Source organism: Gymnoscopelus microlampas (assembly GCF_963454915.1).
Source record: "Gymnoscopelus microlampas genome assembly, chromosome: 14".
NCBI classification, from domain to species: Eukaryota; Metazoa; Chordata; class Actinopteri; order Myctophiformes; family Myctophidae; genus Gymnoscopelus; species Gymnoscopelus microlampas.
Window position 1 is genome coordinate 12,398,082 of NC_139951.1, and position 27,553 is coordinate 12,425,634.

Consider the following 27,553-nt stretch of genomic DNA (forward strand, 5'->3'; position numbering starts at 1 on the left):
GTGTGTGTGTGTGTGTGTGTGTGTGAGTGTGTGCAGTTTGTCAGGATGTCTGGTCACAGAGAAAAGCTGTTCTTCTCTGACTTCAGCTCTGCGCTCCAACCCTTCCCATTTGAGAGAGTTGAACTTGACCTTCAATCATCCTGGAAAATCAGGCGAAGCGATGCTCTCTGCTGTTGTGAAGGATCCACACTATAGACTGGACACTCTTAGGTATGACAGACTTGGTCAGTGTGTGAATGCTCATAGTGTATACTGTCTACTCAGACCACTTGTAAATGTCAGGCATCACATACAGGCAATTCAACTCTGGTAGCGGGAGGCTGTGTGAGTGAGACAAAGATGAACACAATATTTTAATGCGATTGCACCTGCTTCTCCACCAGTTTGGTCCGTGTGTGTGTGTGCGTGTGCGTGTGCGAGTGCGTGTGTGAGTGCGTGCGTGCGTGCGTGCGTGCGTGCGTGCGTGCGTGTGTGTGTGTGTCCTCAGCTAATATAGGGTGACCATATTCTGAATCCCCAAAAAGAGGACACTCTACCTGGCATATATGGAGAGCAACATTTGCCATGTTACCCTCCCAGCCAATATCCTTGTCAGTTCTGTTCATAACCAGTGGTGGAAAATGTACTCACATGTTTTACTTAAGTAAAAGTATCAATACTGCAATGTAGAAATACCGTACAAATACTCCCTTACAAGTAAAAGTCCGGAATTCAAAAATGATTTGAGTAAAAGTAGAAAAGAATTGGTATAAAAATGTACTTAAATTACCAAAAGTAAGTAAAAGTACTCACAATGCGTCGCATCGCGACGCATTGTGAGTACTAGATTAGTGAGTACTAATTTACATCGCAACGCATTGTAGATTGTAGGGTGAAGATCTACAAGCTCACAGAGCTTGTAGATCTGCTATTTTCAAAATATTTTAATACATTCTGCATAATGAGTCATTTTACTTTTCATACTTTAAGTACATTTCATATTTTTGTACTTTTACTCACGCTTTTTACACTTCTTACACCCTGTCTTGTTAATACAGTAGAGGGGTGTGATGTTATTGCAACGCATGTCCCTCGCTTATGCAATCCTGTTGTACCTGTTGTCATAGTAACTTAGTGCAGAACCACTTGGAGGCCAGTCTATGATGTAAGTACTATGACGTCATATTGATGCCATCAGGGATCTCCATTTATGGGCATAAAAGGGACATAGAGAGACCAAGCCCCCAGAACCCAGTGGTCGCATTGAAGCGCATTGGACATGCTGGCCATTCATACTGCAGCTGGGACCACTATACATGAACGAGCAAAAACGGTTTCGACCAATGGGCTCAACTCACGAGCCTGCGTACAAGCTTGCGCACGGGGCTGTGCACCTCTGTGACGCAGAAGCCCCAAATAGGCCTCGCTCATCATATTTCCAACCCGGAAGAAGGGGTGATTTCGGCCCATGCGCTGTATGGGCAACTCAATGCAAGTGGATGGGAGGGGATATCCGGTGCCCTCTCTATTATTTTTAACTCTATGAGAGAGACAGACAGATACAGAGAGATTATGTGGGTTTTCGGTTCTGGTGAAAACAGCTGATCCAACCGACTTCCCACTCAGAACATCACTCCCTCTGGTCCTCAGTGAAACACTCTAAGATTAAAGTCCATCAAGATATGCAGAACTCACACAGACAGAGATGCTTTGCATAAATACACATAGATTCTCAATTCCCATCATGCCAGTACACTGAATAGTAGACAGTATGAACTTTCACCCACACCCCTGATGTCTATATGATCTACTAGGTTTAGAGTAGGGAACCATTTTCTCAATCATACTGTGATGCTGTTCTGTATTGTTTGATGTTTAATGATGTAAAATCATCATCAATCATTGTTTGTATAATAATAGAGAATATTCAGGCCTGACTTTGTCTCTCCTCCAACTCCAGTGTGGACCATGGTGGAGAGATCATGCTGACACCAGGTTTGAAGAAGTGTAAGTGTCTATTCTGTTTTATTCATTCAATCAAAGCATCACATCCAGCTATTTAGATCATTGGTTCTCAAAGTGGGGTCCGGGGACCCCCAGGGGTCCTTGAGGGGATCCAGGGGGTCCTTGAGGGGATCCAGGGGGTCCCCGGCTAAATGTGTTAATACAGCATCACAATCATTGTAAGCACTTTATCCATATTTTATACGTTGGTTATTTAAAAAAAAAATAGATGTACAAGCTCACAGTGCGTCAATTTGTGCCGCTCGCACATCTGCCATTTTTAAAAAATCTTGAAAGTGTTAATAATAATTTTACATTTTGAACACAAATCATCTGTTCAAATGGGGGTCCGCAGCCAAATATATATACATTTGGGGGTCCACGAAAAAGTTTAAGAAGCACTGATTGAGCAGCTCATATACACAGAAGCATGTGACATTCACTCATTCACATCCTACTCTGAATGAAGATGATAACAAGTAAGACGCGCGAACGCTGGAAGCGAACGCAGCTCGAAATATGTTGCAGGTGTGTGAATTTTAATCAGAGCATTGTCGTTCTTCATGGCCACACTGTAGCGCAGGCGTCTTTGTGTGTGTGTGTGTGTGTGTGTGTGTGTGTGTGTGTGTGTGTGTGTGTGTGTGTGTGTGTGTGTGTGTGTGTGTGTGTGTGTGTGTATGAAACCCTGCTCGGCACTCTGGCGCACTCTGGAGGCTGCACACAGGCAGTGTACGCACACAGACAGACACACACACAAGCCGAGCAGGATTTCATAGTAAGCTCCACTTGGGCGGAGGCGCCTCCTTCCGCGTTCGCAATAACCATAATGTGTAGGCTAATACAGTATGTGATATTAACAAAAACATACCTCCAAGCACCAGACTGACAGTGACTGTGTCATTGTATGTCATCAAGTCACCTTATAGCTCTCTGTCATGGGCATGGTGTGCCCTCTAGCTGTCACCTGTGGGCATTACAGTCCATCTGTTACCACTCAAACCAAAACACTGGAGGATGTTTTTTTACTGTCATGTGAGGTGAAATATTTGTCTGGGTAGACAGTGAAAATAAATGCAGAGGGAGAGGGAGCTCACAACGCGTCACGGCGCATTGTGAGCTTGTAGATCTGCAAGTATAACTTTTTTCAAAATGTTTTAAACACAAATGTATTCTTTTTATTATTTCTCTTACACAAATCCAGTATTTTCTTCTTTTATTATTTTTGTTACAATACTGTGTTTCCTCTTATCCTCTTTTCAATACAGTAGCAAATGACTGAACACTTTTTTTATCAATTCTCTTGAAAATATCCTGCATTTTCTTTTTTGTTTGCATCGCGATACATTTTTTATTAAATCCATTCAAATTGTCAGCAGTTTGTATCGATTTTAATGGATTGATAATAAATCGTTACGTGCCTAGCAATGATGCTATGAGGCTAACGATACACCTGTCACTTGAAAAGACCTTGACATGCATGACACAGTTGTAACATCAATCCCACGTGTCTTTAAAACCAGCGAGTAACGTTATTGAGCTGCGTTCTGTTTTAACCCATTAAAATCAGGAAAGCATCTGTCATTTTAGATTTTAGCTATATATCGTCTCTGTTGGGTTGAAACCTTGTATGTCCAAAACTGTTACTTTTCAGGATTTAAATAACAAAAATAGCAGATCTACAAGCTCGAAACCTGCTTTTTTAATACTTTTGTGCGACACTGCAGTATGAAGTAGGGCGTTAATTTACGAAAAAACACAAAAAGTTAAAATATGGAGATAAGACGTTTCTGCCCGACAACAACGACAGAGCAACATCATCCTATAATTCTACAAAGCACTGTCTGTGCGTCTGTGTATGCGTCTGTCTGTGCCCAAAATCTCTTCTTCCCGGTTCTCCTCAGTGGCTGGAGCAATTGATATGCATTTGCACACATCCATTGACCATTACCATGTGCACGGAACACCGAAGCCTGTTTTTCGCTTTCCCCAAATGTCAGCTGTTTATTAGCGTTTCTGTGTTCGCTGGCTCCCGGGTTGCCAAATCATGTGCGTGAAACAAGCGCCGGTGTTGCCACATCCGTGAAACAAGCGGACCATGCTCATATCCCCCGACGGGTATGGTCAAGTAGTAGCCTACTTTTAATTCAGAAAGCTCTTTAGGATTTAGAAGACATTTTTAGAATCAACCCCAGGTCTTAATGGGTTAAACCAGTGGTTCTCAATCTTTTCATCCCGCGACCCCCAAAAATATCATATTTGAACTGGGGACCCCCCAAAAATATCATATTTGAACTGGGGACCCCACGCTGACAGGCACTAGTTATTGTAGGAGCTGAGGCATTACATTTAGTTTGACTTGGTTCCACAGATAAATATTGTGGAAATAGCGGATCTACAAGCTCACAACCCCTCGCTTTGCAAGGCGTTGTGAGCTTGTAGATCACAATTTCTGCCATCTTCAAAGAGAAGATTGTAATTATCGCCTGCAAACACACACACACACACACACACACACACACACACACACACACACACACACACACACACACACACACACACACACACACACGTATTATTATTAATATTTGTATTAATAATAACAATACCTTTTATAATCATTATTATTATTATGTGTACTTGTAAACTGTTGCTGTATTGTATGTTGTTCTTCCCATCAGATGTGTGTAAACTCACACTGGATCCAAACACAGCACACAGGGACCTCTCTCTGTCTAAGAACAACAGGAAGGTGACACGTGTGGGAGAGGATCAGAAGTATCCTGATCACCCAGAAAGATTTGAGGGCAAGCACCAGGTGATGTGTACAGATAGTCTGACTGGACGCTGTTACTGGGAGGTAAAGTGGAGTGAAGGGGTTTCTATAGCAGTGACATACAAAGGAATCAACAGACGGGAAATGACAATCGGTAATGATAACAGTGATGGTAATGACAGTTGGTTTGGACACAATGACAAGTCCTGGAGTCTGGGATGTGATGGTGTTAGGAACAGTTACACTGTGCATCACAATAATAAGAAAACTGTCCTCCCGGTCCGTCCGAATGGTTCTAACAGAGTATCAGTGTATGTAGACTACCCTGCTGGCACTGTGTCCTTCTACACAGTATCCTCTGACACACGGATACACCTGTACACCTTCCAGTCCACATTCACTGAACCTCTTTATGCTGGGTTCAGGTGCTGGAGGGTTGACTCCTCAGTGTCTCTGTGTGTCAGAAATAGGATGAGGGAGACTGTAATAGAATAGAATGGGGTTGTGCGTCCTCTCTCTGCGTGTGTGTGTGTGTGTGTGTGTGTGTGTGTGTGTGTGTGTGTGTGTGTGTGTGTGTGTGTGTGTGTGTGTGTGTGTGTGTGTGTGTGTGTCCGTGCGTGTGCATATGCCTGCTTGTGTACGTGCGTGTGTATGTGTGCATTTGTTTGTTTGCATGCTTGCGCACAAACACACAAATAAGCACATGCATGCACGCTCGCATGCATCCACACAAAAAATACACGCACACACAAACACATGCACGCACCCCCGCACAAACACATGCATGCAAGCATGCACACTCTCTCTCTCACACACACACACACACACACACACACACACACACACACACACACACACACACACACACACACACACACACACACAGAGGCTCTTCACTGTTTATTGATGTAATGATTGATATTATTATTTTTAGTATTTCAAAGAAGAAGAAGAAGAGGGGGGGCAAAAGATCTACAAGCTCACAACATGTTGTGATGTGACACGTTGTAAATCTGCAGTTTTCACTATATTCAGCTTTTCTTTCTTAATTAATTAGAATTTTGGACCATAATGTAATTTGAATTGAAGTTAAACAAAGTATGTTTTTTATGCATATTTTTTTGAACAGCTCAGTGCATTTTGTAAATGAAAAGTGTTTAGTTTTAGGACAGTGTTTTAACTGTTTGGTAAAACTGTGGTTCTCAAACTTTTTACAACATTTCAACGACGACCATTAGGCCATCAGACCCCCATTCAAGACCAAGACCTGTAAGGATCCATTTGGTTCCATTTGTATACTCTCAGAGTTAGAGACCCGTAAGGGTCCATTTGGTTCACAACTACCGTTTTGCTGGGGACCCCCTGCAACCCCCTCAAGGACCCCTGGGAACCCACTTTGAGAACCCCTGTAGTAAAAGACACTTCTGTTTGGAGTAATGTGTTCAAGCAATCCAGAAATGTTTTTGTTTATTAACAAATAAAATGCAATCCTTTTCTATTAATCTTTGCTTTGTCTTTATTGTGTTAAATTTGTAACAACTTTTTATTGTTGTGTAAGAAGTAGGCTACTCATATTATTATTATTATCATTATCATTATTACCATTAACATTACCATTACCATTACCATTATTATTATTATTATTATTATTATTATTATTGTAACTTAAAGGGATGTTTCAATTTAAAACCATTCTGGGATCATTTCAACATCTACTCAGGCTTTGGCTGCTTGATTCAATAATTAGATTTTTGATATTCATCTGATCAGACACGCCTCCTATATTGAGAAGGTGAGATTGTAGATCTGCTATTTTCACTTTCACTTTTTTTTTTATCTTTGGAAAATGTTTTGGGAAACTTTCCGCCTATAATGACTAATATAATTTAATCTAATCTAATCTAACGCCTAAAATATAGATTGTTAAAAAGGGTTAAACTTGACCACAAACTTTCGTGCTTTATTTCTGGCTGTGTTTATTTGCTGTTTATTTATTGAAGTGCACTGTTTCCAGCCTAATCAATTGTATCTGTAGAGATCATTCACAACCCGTGATTTAAAAAATAGTATCAGTCAAATATATAATATCTGACCGTTACACAGTACATACAGTAGTTACATTGCTGGAACATTGCATTCTGTGTTGCTATTAATAGAGTCATGATAAATAAAAGTGCATTGGTTCACCAAACACTTAGAATCCTACTATGTTCACCACACTGCTTTCACATTCAGCACTGCATACAATTGTCAAAACACAATGAGCACAGTCTCTAAACCAACATACATACTGTACATGTTCTGTATCTAAAATATCTGAATGGGTACTTTGTCAGAGTACATTTAGGAACTAGAAAAAGTGCTCCTCGGAGCACAGGTCCCCGCCAGGCCAGCAATGTTTGGAATTCAGTCATATAGAGGTGAGTGGAATCACTGTGTTCATGATTTGAGGCATTTTGTTCAAAACAAGCCACTCCAGCAAACTTTAGATTTAGACTAGTCAATCTTAGCCAATCCTGATGGAATATGAAAAATCAGGACAATACAACACCTGTTGTATAAAATAAATTGAATGGCCAGTAGGTGCATGGGTCGGGTAACACTTGCCATTAGAGGACAGAACAACCACATGGCTGATTTGAAAAATGTAGGGTGGCATTTCTTCATCGGCTTAGTGGGAATGTACGTGCAAAGTTTCACGTCAATCGCACACTGCGTTCATGATTTGAGGCATTTTGGTCAAAACGGACCACTCCTGCAAACTTTGGAAGTCAATCTTAGCCAATCAGGATGGCAAAATGGCAAAATCGGACACAAACTCAGCTTCCTGGTGTCGCTATGACAGGCCAATTCGCGTTTTTACCTACAACTAGACCGATCGGCGTGAAACTTTCCACGCACACACCCAAGAGGCTAAGGTAATACCTAATTTTTCACATCAGCCTTTTATAGCGCCACCCAGGAGGCTGATGTTGTAAAAACATTTTTTTTATATTACAGATTTTGTCCAAACATCACTCAAATCGGTACACATTATTTCTATTGTCATCTGATCAACGCGGATCTGTCGATCTTTCATATTCCATCCGGATTGGCTAAGATTGACATCTAAAGTTTGCTGGAGTGGCTTGTTTTGAACAAAACGCCTCAAATCATGAACACAGTGATTCCACTCACCTCTATATGACTGAATTCCAAACATTGCTGGTCTGGCGGGGACCTGTGCTCCGAGGAGCACTTTTTCTAGTTGTGGGCTCGCTAAGCTGAGCAAGCACACTATAGCTGTTGTCACTTTATTTCTCTCCGAAAAGTATGACACTACTCTTACATACTTTCACTTAGAAACTCCATTCAAACTGTAAACAAATCCAGCTTACTGTGTACATGTGTGCTTGTACTTTTCCTTTTTAAATAATTTGTAGTTTTTTAAATAATTAAGTTTAAGCACCCAATGCATTTCCAATGGGTTTTGCTAGTGGGGAGAGAGAGGAGAAATGCCCTGTGTTTTCACTGTGTCACTGTGGCTACAAATGTTTATTTTACATCACCAAGTTCGCACAGGTCTGCTCTCTCATTTAATCCAAAGATCTAAGCTCTGTGATGTATATATTTCGAGTTAAGACCATTACTATCAACCCATGTCTCTTCACACTCTAGCAATCATTACACCTGGTGAAAACTAGCCTGTCAGTCATTGGCTGCTCAGTGGTGCTGCAAAGTAACTAAGTACATTTACTCAAGTACTACAAGTGCTTACAATGCACAATACAATTTTGAGGTACTGACAATTGTATGCAGTGATGAATGTTAAAGTAGTGTGGTGAACATAGTAGGATTAGTAGTGTTTGGTGAACCAATGCACTTTTATTTAACATGACTCTATTAATAGCAACACAGAATGCAATGTTCCAGCAATGTAACTACTGTATGTACTGTATCTTTTACTTTACGATGATAAAGCTGATGAGACTAGAGGAGTTCTACAGTATGACCTCATTAACCAAGTTTCGACACCATTCAAATAATACATTCAGAGATGTTTTGAGTTATTCTCCAGATCTCAGTGTGTATGACATAGTGATGTAAGAACCTATTTCTTGAGAAAGTTGTTTGATGCATTTCGTCAAAACTGATCCAAACATCACGTATCAAAGTGTAGTAATTCTGCAATAAGTCAGGGGGGAAAATCGAGAAAAAACTTTAAGAAAAACTCAAGACTACATTTCTCTTTATTTTTCCATGCTCAATAAAGTACTCAAAGTGCTCTAAGTGCAGCAAACGTTTCGGTCATGTGACCATCATCATTGCCATATGAACCACGACTGACATGCTTCTCATATAGACCAACCCAGGTGCTCATGATCAGAATCATCAGGGATGGCATGGCAAGTTCATCACTATGGCATTTACAGGGAAAATAATACAACTTTACCTCATATACAAATCAAAGACTCCAAAGTTACATATATACATCAAACAACAAAATACATGGAAAATACATCTCTTATGTATTACATCACGTAGAAAAGCTGCTCTAAACAGGAAGAAATGAACTCTTACATACCACAGTGACTGACCACAATGCAATACAAAAATACATGGTTGTAGAAAGTTCTTGTTTAACATGCTTTACAAATGAAATATCTCTCAATTTAGAAAATCCATTTAGTATAGTAGAACAAAACACTTTATCCCATGTCCAATTCTGTACAGCTCAAAATGTAAAGATTATCATGAATCAAAAAACAATTCCTATCCTATATAGATATCACAAAATAATCTAACCATTAAATGGAAAAGGGATTACTATAGGAAGCGCTGGAGGGAGAGGTCCTCATTCATGCCTCCAGGGTTGAATGAAATATCCATCTGCTTTCACTCGGAAGGAGTCTAGAGTCCAAATCACCACCTCTTCGAGATTTCCTAACTTGTTCAATAACTATCTGTCACAGACCAGCTTCCATAAAAGGCCTAGCAGTTGGAGTTTTGACGTCCTTGCGTCTAATGGCACTCATGTGCTCTAAACCATTTTCTGTTTTAAGGAACCATTTCATAATAAAATGTGGCCTATATACAGTCCTAAAGGTAACTTGTTTTTCTATGATTACCACTATTTGTTTATATTTAGTCATCCAGGGGGACAAAGCTGGCTAACTCTAACTAAGCTAGACCTTTCCGCACTGAACATGGACATACATGAAAAATACACCTACTACTGTATGAAGACCCCAAAGTAGGGACATCAGGGTGAAAGTGGTTAATGACCCTCAATCTTTGCAGTGACGTTTTCTGCAGTGACGTTCTGCAGTGACTTAGATGACAGTTTGGTCTAAATTTAATTCACAATGAGTCTCTCAGCAACCGACAATTCACTGCTGAGGCGTCCACTGTCCGACACAATCGAGTTGGCTTAATATTAGATTTAGCTGATGGCCCTGTCTAAGTCTAAATTTGCCACTGTGATTTTCCTTTCAGTAAGGGATTTGATAGGCAAATTAAACTAAAACAAACCCATTTTGCATCTTATTAATATACATTTTTAGTGCTGCAATTTCTGCAGCAAAAAACAAAGTGAAATAAAATAAAATACAAAGACTGTATTTACATCCTACGAGTTAGGATGAGTAAATGCAAGGAATAATTATTAAATGACATGACTCTCTTTCTTTCTCTCTCTGGAAATACAACTTACTTAGTAACGCTGATGTAAACGTGCTCACCGTATTTGCTTTTTGGAACATCCTACCTTTAAACAGACAGTAACTCAGTTGTCTTTGCCTGCAGTGTAGAAGCTGTCTATCTTTGCCTGCAAGAAGCTGTCTATCACAACAGGGTCTGTACGTGTGCCTGTGTCCAGTGCTAATATGGACACACAAACAGTTGGATGGAAACAGTTGGATGCAAACTTTGTATGTACGCTGCCAGTAGACTACAGAAGTACATCCATTATTTTCTTTAAACATGTTTTATCCTTTCAACATGTTTTATGTAACTTTACTTTTATAATGGAAGTAAAAAGGCCCTTGATCATGCTGAAACCTTAACCAAATTTGGAGCCATCATCGTCATAGACGACTGACAGTCCCCAGGACGAGGCAATTTGTTGTAGAAAAAACTACCTTGTACAGCTGACAATGAAGATGCTTTTATAATGATATCTGGCACATCAATGACATCATATTGATGTCATTTTCAGATTTGGGCTCAGTTTCAGCCCAATCTGAGCCCCAATAACTTCTATTATAACATTTAAGTTAAATATTTCAAGAAAAATATAAAACATTATGTTTTTGGGGAAGAAAATGTGTGTTGGTACTGATTTGGCCTACTGGCAGAGCGCAGAAGAAACACACACACACACACACACACACACACACACACACAGATTGTATATATATGAGCACTACTAATCATTTTTTGCAGACAATGCACCAGATACAAACTTTTTTCAACAATATGTTTATTTATTTTTCCTTTCTTTTCACAATATTTTATTATATATCTTTTCATCAACATTATATTACAAACACAACAGAAAACAAAAAGGACAATTACAATAAAACATACAAGACAATCAATGAAAAAACAAAAACAAAAGAAAAACATACATTGACATCAGCACTCTCCAGATTCTTCCATTAAATGTGGCAGATTATTGGTTTCCATATACTGTATAAAACGACCCCACACCTCCTGAAACATCTCTTGTTTGTCCTTAAGTATATATGTGATTTTCTTCTAGGGGTAGGCATAAAGACAGTTCCCTGAACCACTGTGCAATGCTTGGTCTATCCGGCCTCTTCCAGGTCAATGCAATTACTCTTTTGGCTTGTAAAAGACAAATATCTATGAATATCCTCTCATTGCGCCTTATTCTGTGTCCAACTGGATAGAGGCCTAGCAGAAAGAACTTAGGTTCTGGTACAATGTTAATTAAAAGTATCCTTTGTATTTCCTGCCCAATCTCCCTCCAAAAGTCCATCAATCTTGGGCATGACCATAAACAGTGGAACAATGTGCCTCTATCTTCACCGCATCTGGTGCATAAGTCCGGAATATCGCTATTAAACTTATTAAGCTTCACAGGTGTGATGTACACTCTCAAAAGCCAATTGTATTGAAGAAGTTTTAGGCGTGTATTCCCAGTCTGGGATTGAGCCAGTTTACAAGCTGTACTCCACTGCTCCACTGTTAGGTCCTCCTGTAAATCTGCTCTCCAGGCATTAAACCTATGCTCAGAGGATTCCGGAGAGAATGACATTAACAGGTCATAAAATTCTGATATTATTCCCCTTCCGAATGGATTTTTAACCAAAACTCTCTCCAACCAGATACACACTTAATGCCAGACACGGTGAAAGACTGAGAAATTATTGTTCTCTGTGACTCCTGAGCCATCTGGCTTGTTTGGTAATTATGTTGATCGCCTGCTATGGTGTTAACTGCTGGCAAAGGACTCGGATGCACCAGTAGATGTTTCACCTGAAGTCACGTTGTGAACATCTGATATAAAAGAGAGGAGAACATGACATGTTCAGTACAGCAATGGAACAAGTGATGCATGAGGGAAGATAACATCTTAAAAGATATCCTGTACCAGACATAAGCCGAGCCAGACACTAGCTCATTTTGTTCCATTTTCTTCACTAGATTCTTGTTAAATGCAGGAAATGTTTTCTACATTTTGTCCTTCAGAAACCATAAAACCCAAATGACTGAATCATTGTTAGCATTGTTGCTATTTTCTGTCTGCACTTACACCCAATGCCCGTTGACGTGAACGAGGAATTAAAAATGCAATCTTTCAGTTGAAGTGCCAATTTTCCTCACACTGACATGTGCCAGGAGTAGAAAAGTCAGTTTCAATCACCTTTCAGAAGTAAGTGATTATAATGGACTAGATTTTCAGGCTGGTACACAGCCTTCAAATCCAGCCCTATATTACACAGCAATGGTCACAGGATTATTACAAACAGCTGTAACACTGCTGTGGTGCCCTATACAGTATGTGTGCAATTTAGTTTTTTTTGTCATGTCATGGCAGATCCCTGAACAGCATTTGGGATTGGTGATGATTGGAGCAGTACGGTGTGCCTGACTGTGGCCCCTGGGGGACCATGACGTGACCCCTGGTGCGACTATTGTCATGGCAGACCCCTGTACAGTGTTTTTGCTACGTTTGCTGCAAATTGGACCAACACTGTGCCTGTGGCCCCCGGGCCCTAACGTGGCCCCTGAGGGTCACATGTGGACCAGTGTTTGTGCCAAGTTTGGTGCGGATCGGACCAACGTTGCACCTTGCAAGTCTGCATGTTACGTTTTTGACGTCCAACGTCTGTCCGCCCCGCCCACCCACCCTCTAGGCAATTTATCATACCTTGTCCTCTTCTCAAATTCCAGAAGCGCAAATTCCAGAAGCGGCCCGGTCTCGTTGATAATGTTTCTGGGATGCTCTGAAAGGAAAACCAAATATACAGATATTTGAGATGTGACTGATGCACTGTTCACCACAGTATAGCGATTCAAAGACAAAACAACTCTTACCCTTGTTGTTGAACCAGAACCAGAAACAGAACCAGAACCACAACCACAACCAAAAACATCTTTTTGAATCTGAAATACAATCAGAAAAGTGAGATCAGAAATTAATACATCTAAAGCCCTGAAATAAATAGAGGTTATCATTCTCCTCGCCGCCTAAAGTAACGAGGGCAATATTCAATGCCGGGTGACAATTTATTTATTTTATTTGACCAAAGCCTCCACAACAGCCGTGTTTGGAAGCCAAGATTGACATGGTGAGCTCCTTAGGATGCTCGCTGTGCCAGTTGAGCATTCACAATGTACTTTAAGTTGAGATAAGTGGTTCTCTAACTTTTTCAATGTCAAGGACCCCCAAATGAATATGTATGTGCCCGCGGATCCCCACCTGAAAGTATTTGGTGACAGGGACCACCATACATGATTTGTGTTGTTAAAATATTTCACAAATGTTCAAAATGTTTCACTATTTTTCAAGATTTCTTTGAAAATAGCAGATATACAAACTCACTCCAGCACACAAACGCATGCAATGAGCTTGTAAATCTGCTATTCAATGTGCAGTATATAGTAGGGTTGAAGTGGCTAAACTGGTGGTTTTTATGCTATATTAACAAAGTTTGCTGGGGACACACATGGAACCCCCTCAAGGACCCCTGGGGGCCCCCAGTCCCTACTTTGAGAACCACTGCTTTAGATTGTACAGATGAGCTAAAACAGAAGAATGCCAGCACGGAAGTGTCTTTCAGGTACTTTTAAATCGACACAAGCAGCAAGCAAACGCATGCAATGATCTCATCACGCTGAGGAAGTCTGTGTGCTGCCAGTGCATATTGTGAAAAAAAAAGAAATACCTTAAGGCACTTCTATCTATTTTCAATTGAGATTTTGAATCGAATCTTTTGACCCCAATAATCAAAATTGTTAGGTACAGAAATAGTCACACCAGTACTTATACCCTTGTGGTTCTGTTATCACCCTCTTCCACGGGCAAAATAAAGGCTGCATGTGGTAAAAATATGTAGTGTAAAGGCTTTCAGAAAGCCATTCATTGCAATGTTCCATACACAGTACTCACCTTTTTGTCCAGCAGTGTTCCAAACACCAATATGAAGCATCCCTTTGTAAAGATACATTGAGATCAGTTAAAATGCAGGATTAACTGTGTAACACTTTACTTTCTAATAGCGTCATGCCGCCGTTACCATGTGTACTGACATATGGCAGCTGTACGATAATCCGACATCCCATTTCTCCGACTATGTGGCATCCGCGTGCGGTTAGGGTTAGGGTGCGGGTTTGGTTCGGGTTTAGTATTGAAACGTCGGAGCGCTGCACTGTCGGAGGAATGCGCTGTCGGACTAACGTACTGCACCCCTGACATATAATAAAATATCATAATTATGTATTTGCAGAGTAATATACTGCAGTATAAATAAACACCTGTGCCTGAGTATATATTTGAGAGGTTAGAATTAATAGAAATAATAATTAAAAAAAATAATACAAACACAAAACTGTCCTTAAAACACAGGTACTGTAATATTGAACGCTGTCAGGTAAAGTGTTACACCCTGTTAAAGAACATTCCTCATGGTGTTATTCATACCATGAACTTGAATGTACTCCATATTCATAAGTTGTACATTACTCCATAACATTAACTGCTCTGTGTCAAATACCTGTAGTGAATTAAAGATTGCAAACACAATATGGATTCCTTTGTCGTGTGGAGAGACCATGGTTCCTATTCCCAGACCCCAAGTAGTTCCGAAAAAAGGCGTTAGCACAAGCAAACTTCTAGCGATGGTCACCAGGATATGCCACGACGATTCTCCTACTGTAACTGTTCTGCTTATGAACATTTTGTATATCACCACAATGAGGATCAAGAGGTTTGTGGCCACTACCATGAGGGCAGGGATGACAAACGCCAACAGAGCCTTGGAGGGGTCCCAGTTCAGCCAGCAGACCACGTTTCTTCGGATATAATTCTTATCGGGTGCAGTTACGGCTATGGTTATAATGGTGATGATGAGAGGTGCTCCGTAGCCTAGAGAGAAAGCAATAGCTAGCATGCTTTTTTTGGACAAATTCCCCGTGACGCATACTGTGCGATATAGCAACAGCAAAGCTGATGCCAGCATCCAAAAGAACAGAGCCAGGTAGAAAAAATGGATAAATAAAGTTGCCGCATTGCATGCTCGTACGCTGTCTGTCTCTGGGTCTGAAATGGCTCCTCCAATAATAAACCAAATGTCTGCAATCAGGAGCGACACGGAAATGTTGACGATGGACACATGTCGCAAGTAGGAGGTGACGTTCCTTCTAATTTTTCTCCAGATGACTTTTTCAATGATGAGACATATGACCAAGCAAAACATGGATATGCCCACTCCAATGTAGGTTATGTAGTCCAGAATGTCTCGAAATTCCTTGTCAAACGGAATAAAGGGCGACATGAGGATAGAGAAGGAGGTGAGATGGTTGCAGTTGCAGGTCACAGTTCCATTAGCATGACTCACCAACACACATCCCTCACTGTCCCATGCGCCAAGACCACTGAAGAGACTAAAGTTCCAGAAGACGCACTGAGGGTTTCCCAGAGTCTCATTAAATATATCAAAGGTGAATGATACATTGTTGATAGTGCCGTTAGTCTTGACTAGAACCACATTTCCACTGATGACAGTGGAATTTGTGTCGTTGTTGGTGGTGTTTCTCGCGGGAAGGACATTATGCATTGAGACAAATATCACAGTGGTGATTGCACTGGGAGGAATGTTAGATACTGGTATGTCTATCTCAACAGATGAATTCAGATCATTGTTGTAGGTGTCTGTGAATGTGGTTTTGTTCAAGGTAATGAGCGATCTTTCAATTACAAAAGAGTCACTGGTCAGGTTACCGGATATTGTTTCAATAGCATTCAGTAAGTTTGAGCCACTTTGAGGTTCAGCAGTAGCATTTCTTCTATCTGAGGCTTTGCTTTCAGTGGCGTCGTCATTTAAAACCTTCCATGAATCCCTTGTTGCATCAGATATGAGGATATCTACAGTTTTCAGGATATCCTACAAAATAAGGAGAAAAACAAATATGTACAAAATGTTGTTTTGAAGATGTATTTCTAGTTGGTATTCCTCAGTCAGAAATACAAAAACTGTGTATAACTAGAATTAAAGACTAGAATTGGTTTACATTTTGTCCAATTATTAAAACATTACTGAACTTACCTGAATAATCAAATCAGCAATGGCCAAATGTGGAGTATGTGCAGTTACCAAGTTATGAATGTTTGAATTTAGTTTGTAAATAAATCTGCTCTCCAGGGACTATTTTTCGATATACTTTTCAAATATTTAAAATGCAACAATAATTTAACTTTGACACAAAATAAACAAATAATGCTGTATAATAGTTGCCTACCGTCATTAGTGCTTTATTTAGCGATATATTTGTATTTGCCACACTATTCAGTATGCCAACAATGGCACCAATGTTGGCAGGTGATTTAACCACTTCCGCAGTGTTGTTTTCAGTGACTGAGCTTAACTCTCCCAGAAAGTCTGAAACTTCTTCCTCGGTCAGAGACTGTAGATCCTGAGATATAAAAGCACTTTGTCATAGAAATCTGAATGGTCATCATGAGATCAGCTATAGAGTTAACCTGCCTGCAGTGGTGTGTGGCAGGGTATTGTAATCATTCCTTTTTATGTATCCGTGTCTGTCTCTGAACAAAGAAACTCAAACGGTTTGGTAGATTATTATGAAACTTTGTGAGAATGATCAGTAAGCTGCCCTAACAAGATTATTATATTTTGGGTTGAAAAGGTCATGGTTACAATCCAGGTCAAGGTTTAGAATGCATAATCATCGTATCTCAGGAACAATTGTCAATGCCACCAAAGTGTAGCCCCAGCTGTGACCTCACCCTTTGCTGTAGCGAGGCGTGATGTCAGTCACATAGTATTATCATTCAGGACTGGGGTGCTGGGCGATTAGGTGTATTTTTTGACCTATTTCTCCAAATTGTAAAGGAAATTTAAAGGTATTTAAATGTGCCTTACTATTTGGGCTCGTACAGATGTCTGTCTGTAGTAACAGTGGGGTGGTTAAATGATATTCCGCTGTGCAACAACAGTTTAAATAGGGTATTTTGACAGCCTAAATTTACATGGAAGCGCACTCCTGATCAGCGGCAGTGACCAGGCAGTGAAGAAGAGTGTGCTTCAGTGTTTTTGTATGGGAACTTTGGCACAGGCTGTTAACATACCATAATATCATTTGAACACCTGGTTTTTACAATAGACATCTGTAAGAACGTGAACTACTTTGTTGGAAAATAGGTCAAGCTAGAAAGGTGACTCCAGAGACAATGTGTACCAATGTGTGTGAGTTTTGGACAACATCTGTAGGAGTAGTAACAAAAAGTGTTTTGAAGAAAAAGCTAATTGGCAGAAAATGTAGTCTGGCACAAATGAGTCTATCTGGGGAGTTGCATCATGATCTGAGGAATTGTTTGACTTACGGTTCAACAGTTAAAGGCCAAAACAGAAAGCGTGCAAAGTTTCATGGTAATCAGAAGCTGTCATAGTATGTCATGTGATATAGCATGACACTTAATAAGTAAAAAAAAGTCTGTGGATGTTACCTGAGACCGATCAATCAGATTGTCAATATCTTTCAGGATGCACGTGTCTTGTATAAGATCCCAGTTTCCATCTGCTCTACAAACTGCTGTCCTCTCTCCCACTTCACCATCGTTGCAACCTTTAGCTTCGGCCCCAACTTTTCCATCACCAAACTCTACTGAACGACATACATAGTCTAAGGAAAGAAATAAAAGGTTGTCTCACTCCAGCACTGGACTCACAAAACACAAGATATGTTTTCATTGATAGTTTTGTGAAAGTGGTCTCTGTGTTATGCCACAGACTTAGAGTTGGTGACCCTCCCCTCACCAACTTTTTAAGAGACTATTTGTGTTAATATTTTTCAACTAGAAATGTTTAAATAAGGTATATCATTTTTACCTTCAAGTATTATTGTGTATCCATGGTCTGTTTGTATCTTTGTGAAATTATTTTCGTGTAGAGCAGTTCGTTTTGAGTTCTGGAAAGAGGTTGCAGTCACACCATATAATGCAATGCCACTTCCCTCCCTGTGAAAGAACAGAATTAAAGAATATTGTTGTTGTAAGACCTAAAGGCATGGCCAATGCTGTTTCATTATTTTGAGTGGCCAAACTGCATTGGCCACGCCTCCAGGTCTTAAGTTAAGTCATAAGACCTGATATTTAAGACAAGCAAAATAGGGCCCCTTGTGTTTTATTCATTTGACTGTGTATGTATTGTGTCTGAGAGTAGCTTGTATTCTATTCTATTCTATTCTTAAAGTCCAAGACAATAAAGATCAAAATTGTATTCTTGAGCCCAACAACAAAAAAGGTCAAGGACAATAATGATTTTATTTAATAACATAATCTGTTTTTAGGACTAGTGAACAAAAAACGAAAGGAAAAAAAATGTCATGCAAATATTTTTCCTACATAAAGGAGCAGGTTTATGAGATGACATGAAGGCTCAAATAACTACATTGTTAAGAATCAAGCACTGCAAAAACCTTCCATAAGGTTTAATGGGAATCTTCTTAGAAATAACCGAGTGGTTCAATGGATAAAAACTAACACGTTAACATTGGATTTATTCTACTACATCCACATCTTGGTATCAGAAGACAGCACTGCCACTGACGTTTTTTTTTTTTTTTTTAACCGATTACCAATACTGCCACTGACGTAAAACGCAATAAAATAAAATAAAATAAAATAAAATAAATCTCACACAGAACCCAAGATATCGTGATCCGAAGATTTGCTGCTCCATTCACTTCTTGGTTAACTTATTACTTAAAAATCCTGTATCTCGGCTCCTGTGTACTTTTTTTTTTACTATGCATTTTTGGCCGAGACAAGCTATTTTCTAAGGTGTATAAAATCGAACGGGAGGTCGCGATGACATTTTTTTTTCTTTCCCGGATGCACAGTGAAACCCTCTGTGATTAGCAACCATCAGGGGATCGATCATACTGGAGATAAATATTCTGTGAGTACTTCAAAAAGCGAAAAATCACTGGCAGTGGGCAAACGCAGCCAGAAATAAGTCTGGATTTGAAAGAGTGGCAGTGAAAGAGTTAAGCAGGCAGTCATGGTGAGGATTTCTTTGTGACCCACAAGGATTACGTTCAAAGGAGAGTAAATGTTAACATAACACAAATAATGAATGAATGAAATTGATGTTTCCAATTTTCCTTGGATGTAATGGTCTTTCTGGTCTAGGATGTGCTGCCTGTCACCCGAACCAGGCAATTAGTGCAGATGAAAGCGAGCCATGGCCCTATCTTGACTTCACAGAGAAGTCTGTGAATGCCTACCAGGGACATTCCTGTCAAATGTGTACTCACCGTACAACAACATGGACAAACTCCTCCTTTCAAGGATAAATAGAGACTTTATTCCCCCTTCTCTGTTTTCTGAATCACAGTTGTGAGTTGTGACTGTGCAAATCTAACCGGCACAATTCCTTACAGCAGCCTGGATTCCATGTGAACCGTGATCCGAAACTTTCACAAAACCAAAGGTGGCAGGATTTGTTTTCCTTATCTTTATATTTTGAGTAAATAGTTATAAATGTAAGTAATTTAAATATTATGCATCAAGATACATTTCTCGTATGTGCAAACATACCTAGACAATGACAATGAAAAAAGATTGAAACTTTGATACCTGAAACCGAGGAGTGTTGCTGATTTGAAATCCTTGTCTCCTAAGGCAACAGCTTTAATCTGTTTGAGAAAGGATCATGAATATTTTACAGTTATTCAATAGCAGCAGAGCTTAGAGATTTCAAATATATGATCATAATAAAATCTCTGTTATAATGTATGAAGAGTTTTTGCCGTTTTAAAACCCGGAAGCAAGTTTACAGTGTGTGGTGGTTAAAATTCCCATGCTTTTTCCCATAGGGTTTTTGTGAGCTTGTAATAGGCTATTCATCATACAATGTATATAGCGCTTAAATGGTTAAATTATCCAAAACTCAATGCAAAACTTGAAAAAAAGTAGCACTGCCCACTTACCTCTAAATATAAATTTAGAGAATCTCCCTTTCCCACTATCACCAGATGGTAGCAGATCACCAGAAGAGCAAACATGTATCTTACTGCCTTTGGTAATGCCATCACTAAAGAAAGACAAGAGACAAAACAGCAATAAACACATACAAACTGGAAAAGACTGGGTCTAATAATGTCATGGATTCTCTTTGGATCCCAAATATGGAGGGACTGTGGGTCTGAGATCGTTCGGTTACGCTGTAACCTTTGTTCTCTGAGTGAAGAGACTATCTCTCCACCCAACATATTTCATATGTATGGGGAATGACCCCACCTCGCATAGAACGTGGATATTTCTTTAAGACACAACAAGTCCTACTGGCACGCCTAGCCCTATATAAGGCCCGGCTGTGCGTGATTACACTGGTTTTACTTTGATCGACACCGCTGACGAGCAACATCTAGGTGGAGAGATAGTCTCTTCACTCAGAGAACAAAGGTTACAGCGTAACCGAACGTTCTCTATCGTATCGAGACTATCTCTCCACCCTATTTCATATGTATGGGGAACTCTGTAAGACACCTCGTGAGGAAGCGAAGCAGTCCCAGACCCCAGAGCCAACACCAGCGGGCTACGATCCAGCACATACTGGCGTTAAAATATTTTACACTTTAAAGTATTTACAAGTATGTACAATTAGCATATTTCCAATTATGTACAATTTACAATATGTACAAGTATGTACAATTTTAAAATATTTACAACTATGTACAATTTTTAAATATTTACAAGTATGTACAATGTATAATATGTACAAGTATGTACAATGTAGAATATTTACAAGTATGTACAACTGAAAATATGTACAACCCCTGGGGCGGCCGGACAGCCAGACAGCCATCCGCCGCTAAATGCCCGGGCGCAAGGCGCTACCCAGAGCCCGGCCCCGCAAGACGCTAAGGCCAGTGACCACAGGGGTAAAGGGCCACTCAAGCCAGCCTGCCAGACGCAAAGCCGACTTGACTGGTGAAGGTGAGGTGACACCTTCACCTCACCGTACGCAAGACCGACTCCCCAAAGGGAGCGGATGCCGCCACGTTCAGCCGGTAGAACCGGGTGAATGTCGATGGAGTCGACCATGTTGCTGCTGTGCAGATCTCTGACAGCAACGCACCATTCCATAGAGACAAGGAGGCCGCCATCCCACGGGTGGAGTGTGCCCTAGAGTGTGCCCTAGTGCCCTAACAGGGCAGAGAGGGGACCGATTCTGTCCCTGTACTCCATCTGTCTGTATGTCAAAGAGAGGACAGAGCTCAATCACCTGGTTGAGATGTGCCTCTGAGATTACTTTGGGGAGAAAGGCCGGGTTGGGACGTAACACTACTCCTCCATCGTCTGGCCTAAACCTGCAAAGCTTCTCATAGACTGACAGAGCTTGCAACTCCCCTATTCTTTTTGCCGACTTGACCGCCAACAAGAATGCTGTCTTGAGTGACAGCCATTTTAGACTCGCTGACTCAAGGGGGTTCAAAGGGGGCTCGTCGTAGAGCCTCCAGGACCAATCCCAGGTCCCAAGGTGGAACCGGCGGGGCCCTAGCCCGAGCTCTGAGTCTCCGGGCGCCCTTCAGAAGGAGTGTAACCAGGTTACTGCATTCTGCCGAAAGCCTGCACCCCCCTACACGGGCAGCCTTGATGGCAGCCACCATACCCCTAAGGGTTGAAAAGGCCTTTCCTTTGTCCAACTGATCCTGCAGGAAAAGCAGGATCTCCTGTGGCCCACACAAGAGTGGGTCCGCTTGGTTCTCCCGACACCATAGCTCAAATAACCCGCATCTGTATGAGTATATGGCCCTTGTAGATGGAGCTCTTGCCCCTTGCAGGGTTCGCACCACTGTGTGTGGCAGACCCATTGCCATGAGGCCGGCCCTCTCAGGGACCAGGCCCAGAGCCGAAGTCCCTGCTTCTTGGGAAAGGGGTGACAGGCTCTGTGACGGGCTGAGGGGACAAGGGGGAGAGCTGGGTTCCTGCTGGCGTCAGGACGAAGGCGATGTCCCTCGGGGGCCTCTGCCCCGAGCTCTTCCACCACGCCGACCGCCGCGCCTCTGACTACTCTGCCTAGAGGCATCCAATATAGTCCTCAGGTCGTCCGAGAGCCCCTGAGGGTTCCCAGCCTGCTCCCTGCCTGCAGCCGCTGGTGTCCTACGCACACCCCTGCGGCGGCCGAAGGAACCGGACACTTCCTGTGCACATCTACGGGCTTCCTGAGCTCGTTGCAGCAAGACACTGGCTCCTTGGCCAAACATGGCCGATGGCTCAACGGGCAGCTTCATCAGACAGGCTCGGCCCTCCTGCTGCAGCCTGGACTGGGACAGCAGCAGATGGCGCCTCACTGACCAGAGAGCAGCCAGCGCCTTGCCCGCTGCCGCTGCAGCTTGGGGAGTATGCACGCTAGTTGCTGTAGCTCTTCAATAAGGTCGGGGCTATTCTCGTCCCCCAAGTGCTGTGTGAGCTGGCGCTGGTATAGTGACAGAATAGCCCCCGTGTTAGCTAGCCGCGTCTGGACCGCCATGGCTCCGTGCATCTTAGCCAGTAAGGCCTCCATCACTCTACAGTTCTTACTGGGGGCACCTGCCACGCCCAGAATAGATTTTGAGGGCAAGATCAAGGCGCCCAAGGTCCTGTCCACAGGGGGCAGCCGGTCACAACCGATGTTCCCCCCATCCTTGGTAGCAGCAAGTAGCCTGCCCTCTTTGGAGAGGCGGAAGGGCCGGGAGGGGTCACCCCACTGTCCCCGGATCAACTTCTCGAAATCTTCGAGGATAGGCACTGAGAAGGGTGGCGCTGCAGCCTCCCCGATGTCATCGAAGAGGGAGAGCCCGAGCTTGGCTCCCCCAGCTCTGTCTCCCTGGGACGCTTAGTCTGCCGGGCTGGAGTGGGCATGGCTGGCTTTTGTCCTCCAAACAATAGGCACCTAGCCTCCCTAGCCCTAGCTGGTAAAACGAAGCAATTCATACAGGAGGCGGGATCCCTACGAGCTGCTATGGCGTGACCAGGTCCCAGACAGGTCAAGTGTTCCCACTGACGAGACTCCGCCACGAACGCGTGAACCGGCCTCGCCGGTAATACGCCGTATAGCGGGTATAATGGCTGTTTTAAGTGTGTTTAATCAGACCACCAGCGCGCCCCGTGTTCCCACTGACGAGACTCCGCCACGAACGCGTGAACCGACCTAGCCGGTGATACGTCGTATAGCAGGCTATTAGTGACTGCACACTTAGTTATTTGTTTGTTTGGACTACTCACAAGCTGTGACAGCAACCCCGAGAGGAGCGCCTTGACACCGGCTCTCTGACTGCACCTTGCAGTGGATTTCAGCGGCTGCCAACCCGTGAGTAGTTTCGACTAGAAATGTGATAGTATATTTTCCACAAAGATACTGTTGTCCTATTCTATATAACTATTTTCTGCTCAACGCTTCTGCTCAGAAGACCACGCTCTTGACTGCTTGGTGGAGATCAATAAATCAGTGTGATCACGCACAGCCGGGCCTTATATAGGGCTGGGCGTGCCAGTAGGACTGGTGTGTCTTAAAGAAATATCCACGTTCCATGCGAGGTGGGGTCATTCCCCATACATATGAAATATGTTGGGTGGAGATATACAGTAGTCTCGATACGATAGAGAACATGAATTCACAAAATGCTACAAATATTACGGTGCTTCCGACTTGGCCAGGCACTCCAACAAAGTTACAAACAATGTTTGCAGCATAAATATTGACAGATGGCAGACGAATTTCTGCTTTGGGCAGCAATTACAGTATATATTCATGGACAGCAACAGCATCATGTTTGTGTGAAATGCCAATATACAAAGAAATGAATCTCAGTCAGATGACAGTGTCACAGAGTATACAGTAGTATTATGGTTATCATGTTTGAGGAAATAAAAGTAGTTTAGTCAGGTTTATTGTGTAATCACTTTTCATCTTTGCTGTTCAGCGTGACTTGTATTTATTGGCATGAAGGTCACACAGGAAACTATTATAAGGAAACAGTGCTAGCTGTAGCCTACCGGTATGTGTTGTTCTTATCAGACATGACATCTTTACGGTACATTCCAAATTCTGCAGTGCTCACCATAGCAGTTATGGTATTTATTCCCTGAAGTGAGCATGAGCTCACCGGTCCTAGCAAAACTGATAATGCTATAATTTTCCAAGTTTGCCACCAGGAGGTTGACAGAGTTGTAAATACCAAGAGTCAGCTCTGGCATGAACCATGATGAGGTTACGAATTGTAGAGAGATAGACCTTTGCTGATCCCACACAGGGAATTCAGTTGTCATGGCAATACCGCAGTTATGAAACACTGGACAAAATAAAAATACAGACGTTATTCTTATCACAGGGATTAGGAATAAAGTACCAGAATTTGAAACCAGGAGATTTAGGTATCTGGGTGGAAGATGAATCTGCCATTGTCAATGTACCATGTTAATGGTAAATATATCCATATAACTACGATGTCGAGACGAGACGATAGAGACGATAAATGATTTACACACATTTTGTGTAAATGATAGTAACATTTAGCAACCCGAATGCAAAAAGCTCCTTTTTACTGCTGCATATTGATAAGCTAATGTATGTAAGATCTTATATTCTTTTCTATATGTTTTTATTATTATATTATTATTTGTTACTTCTAGCTTGCCAGAAGAAATTACCCCTCACTGTTTTTCTGTAAATATACTTTTATTGCTCCTAGTATTGATGATGTTTTGTATAGTATTTATATGTCTTGATTAATTGAATACTTAGTAGGACCACAATGGAAACAAGCCCTCTGGGCCTTGAAAATGTTAATAAAGTATTCAATCAATCAATCTAAAACGTAATATTACTTTAAGATATTGCACAATCTTTTGCGAGCACTTAGTTTGTGAGCATGAGCAACTCTCTGAAAAGCAAAAGAGAAGGGAGTCAGCACGTGTCTTCAACAGACACATGTACTGTACTGTACTTGCAGGGTTAGCTACTGTACTTTTGGCATGTAACACCAATGCACAACTAAGCACAAATCAGGCTTAAGATAGTGGTGCGCAAACATTTTCAGCAATGACCCAGAAACGTCAATCTTTGCTTTTCATGACCCTACCCAGTGTAGTGTGTATTCATAGTTAATTAACAATAAATGCTGACAATAACCATGTTTTCAATAATTAATGCTAAAAAAGACAAACAACATTCTTTGACCAAAAATAAATCTTCTTCAGGCAAACTTAATGTTTCTAAGATGTTTCAAGCCTGTTCTTACACATAACAAATGCATGTAACACAAACCAGTAAATAATGAGCAAATTCAGTTTAAAAATACAGAAATGACTTGGCTCAAATAACTGCAATAACATACAGTAACAGTTATTGTTGCTGTACACAATTCCATGACCAAATTATGTCCTGTAGCCACAGCCCCGCAACTGTGGGACATGTGTTTTGGTTCTGCCAATCTTTAACAGACATTTGGGACAGTTTTTTAAAACATTCTCACATATTTACAATAAGACAATTAATCCCAATCCATATACTGCCATCTTTGGGGTACTCCCCCACTGAATATAAGCCCACAATACATCAGTCAAACGCTATAGCCTTTGCTTCACTTGTTATTCAACGACTCATTCTCATTAATTGGAAATCTATAACACCACCTTCCTTCTTCCAGTGGGTTGAGGAGATTATGACATTATTGCCGCTGGAGAAGATGAGATATACGACATCTGGGACACTAACAAAATGTTATCTTCCATGGTCTCCTTTTATAAGTTATGTCAAGAAGCTGACGTTCACATGATGATTAATAGGTTTAGGATGTCTATGGTTGGATCTCTGGTCAGTGGCCGTGCCAGGAGGTTGGGTCTGTTTCCCCAATGTACTTTATGAATTATGGTCAACGTCGTAGTGACTACTATTGTACTATTGTATGTTCAGGGGTTGACCCTAAGGTCTCAGAAGCACTTGACCATCGGGCAAGTACAGGGTTTGCTCTACTTTCCCAAAGGTCATGCCCACTTCCCTGAAAAATAAATCCTATCATTACAAAATGATAGGTAAAATGAATTACCGTTCATTTGAACACTTTTTTTTTAAACTTTCTACTTGCATGCTTGAAACTTACATCAAAGGCATTGAACAAATTAATCTTAAATGCAATCGATAACTGCCGAGTGGCGATAGAATGAGTGCAACTGCTACTTGTAGAAAGGTAGCATTGTTCTAATGAATGAATAATATTTGTCCACTCAAACGCACTTGCCCGTCGGGCAACCTGAAAGCAAACCCTACTTGTCTGAACGTTTTATTTACTTGTTTTATTTACGGGCAGTCGGGCAACCGCTAGTGTCAACCCCTGTTTTATATATAACTTGTATTGTGCCTCTTATGGGTTTTTTTCTCCCCGTTTTTGTTTTGTTTATCTACTGTAAGTATATGTGCTTGCTCCTGTACTGTGCCTTGGTGTGGGTGTGGGTGGGGAGGGTTCTAGATTGGGGACAACATTGTTGATTGCTGCCCCCATGTTAAATTTGAAAAATGAAAAAGATACTGATGTTCTGGGTTCGATTTGTAAAAGGACACTTAGGCCCAAATAATTTGTCATACAGTAATAAATAGCAGATCTATAAACTCACAATGCATCACATCATGAGGGATTGTGATCTTGTAATCTGCTATTTGCACTATTTCTTTTATTGAAAATGTGGTTAACATAAAAAATGTATTAATGTGTTCAAATATGATATTATCAAACATATGGAGGAGAAGGGAAGTCTGCACAATGATCTGTAGCTTCCAGTAGAAAATATTGTATTAAGGTGACACCGTTTCAACCCGTGTGGGCCTTCGTCAGGTCAGATCTGACCTCGCCGTAATGAAATATTTTCTACTGGGAGCTACAGATCAGTGTGCGGACTTCCCTTCTTCTCCATTGTACGTATTTTTATTCAGCACCTGTGGGATTTTTGTGCTTCCCTCTTGTACTCTGGAATGAGGACCGAAACATCAAACCAAACAGTCTACATTTACCAAAGGGAAATGCGGGGGAGGGGGGGGGGGCTCACCTCAAAAGACACCAGCTACATAC

General features: G+C 41.4%; 2 protein-coding genes across 3 annotated transcripts in view; one reads left to right on the forward strand and one right to left on the reverse strand.

Moving 5' to 3' along the window:
- LOC311060678 (NACHT, LRR and PYD domains-containing protein 3-like) overlaps nucleotides 1-5,408 on the forward strand; it is a 32,201-nt gene extending 26,793 nt beyond the window's left edge. For both annotated transcript variants that reach the window (XM_084078956.1, XM_084078955.1), the window contains exons 8-10: nucleotides 37-210; nucleotides 1,940-1,986; nucleotides 4,662-5,408. In XM_084078956.1, coding sequence (XP_083935082.1) covers nucleotides 37-210; nucleotides 1,940-1,986; nucleotides 4,662-5,251 — 811 coding nt within the window. In that variant the 3' untranslated portion in view covers nucleotides 5,252-5,408. The remainder of the gene's footprint in view (nucleotides 1-36; nucleotides 211-1,939; nucleotides 1,987-4,661) is intronic.
- A 5,969-nt stretch (nucleotides 5,409-11,377) lies between these two features.
- LOC311060679 (adhesion G-protein coupled receptor F1-like) lies at nucleotides 11,378-20,534 on the reverse strand. Its single transcript, XM_084078957.1, has 10 exons — nucleotides 20,435-20,534; nucleotides 20,082-20,140; nucleotides 18,331-18,458; nucleotides 17,949-18,124; nucleotides 16,724-16,897; nucleotides 14,980-16,368; nucleotides 14,376-14,417; nucleotides 13,301-13,369; nucleotides 13,134-13,209; nucleotides 11,378-12,259 (listed from the first exon to the last, which is right to left on the reverse strand). The coding sequence occupies exons 1-10, from the start codon at nucleotides 20,507-20,509 to the stop codon at nucleotides 12,195-12,197; spliced, it is 2,253 nt and encodes a 750-aa protein (XP_083935083.1). The 5' UTR covers nucleotides 20,510-20,534; the 3' UTR covers nucleotides 11,378-12,194.
- Nucleotides 20,535-27,553: the final 7,019 nt, after the last annotated feature.

Bases quoted from the DNA above. Each gene is read 5' to 3' on its own strand.
- LOC311060679 (XM_084078957.1), bottom strand. From the start codon at position 20,509: ATGTTTGCTCTTCTGGTGATCTGCTACCATCTGGTGATAGTGGGAAAG. The intron at 20,141-20,434 runs GTAAGTGGGCAG...TTTCTCAAACAG, and splicing joins CTCTAAATTTATATTTAGAG to ATTAAAGCTGTTGCCTTAGG. The intron at 18,459-20,081 runs GTATCAAAGTTT...GTTCTTTCACAG, and splicing joins GCAACACTCCTCGGTTTCAG to GGAGGGAAGTGGCATTGCAT.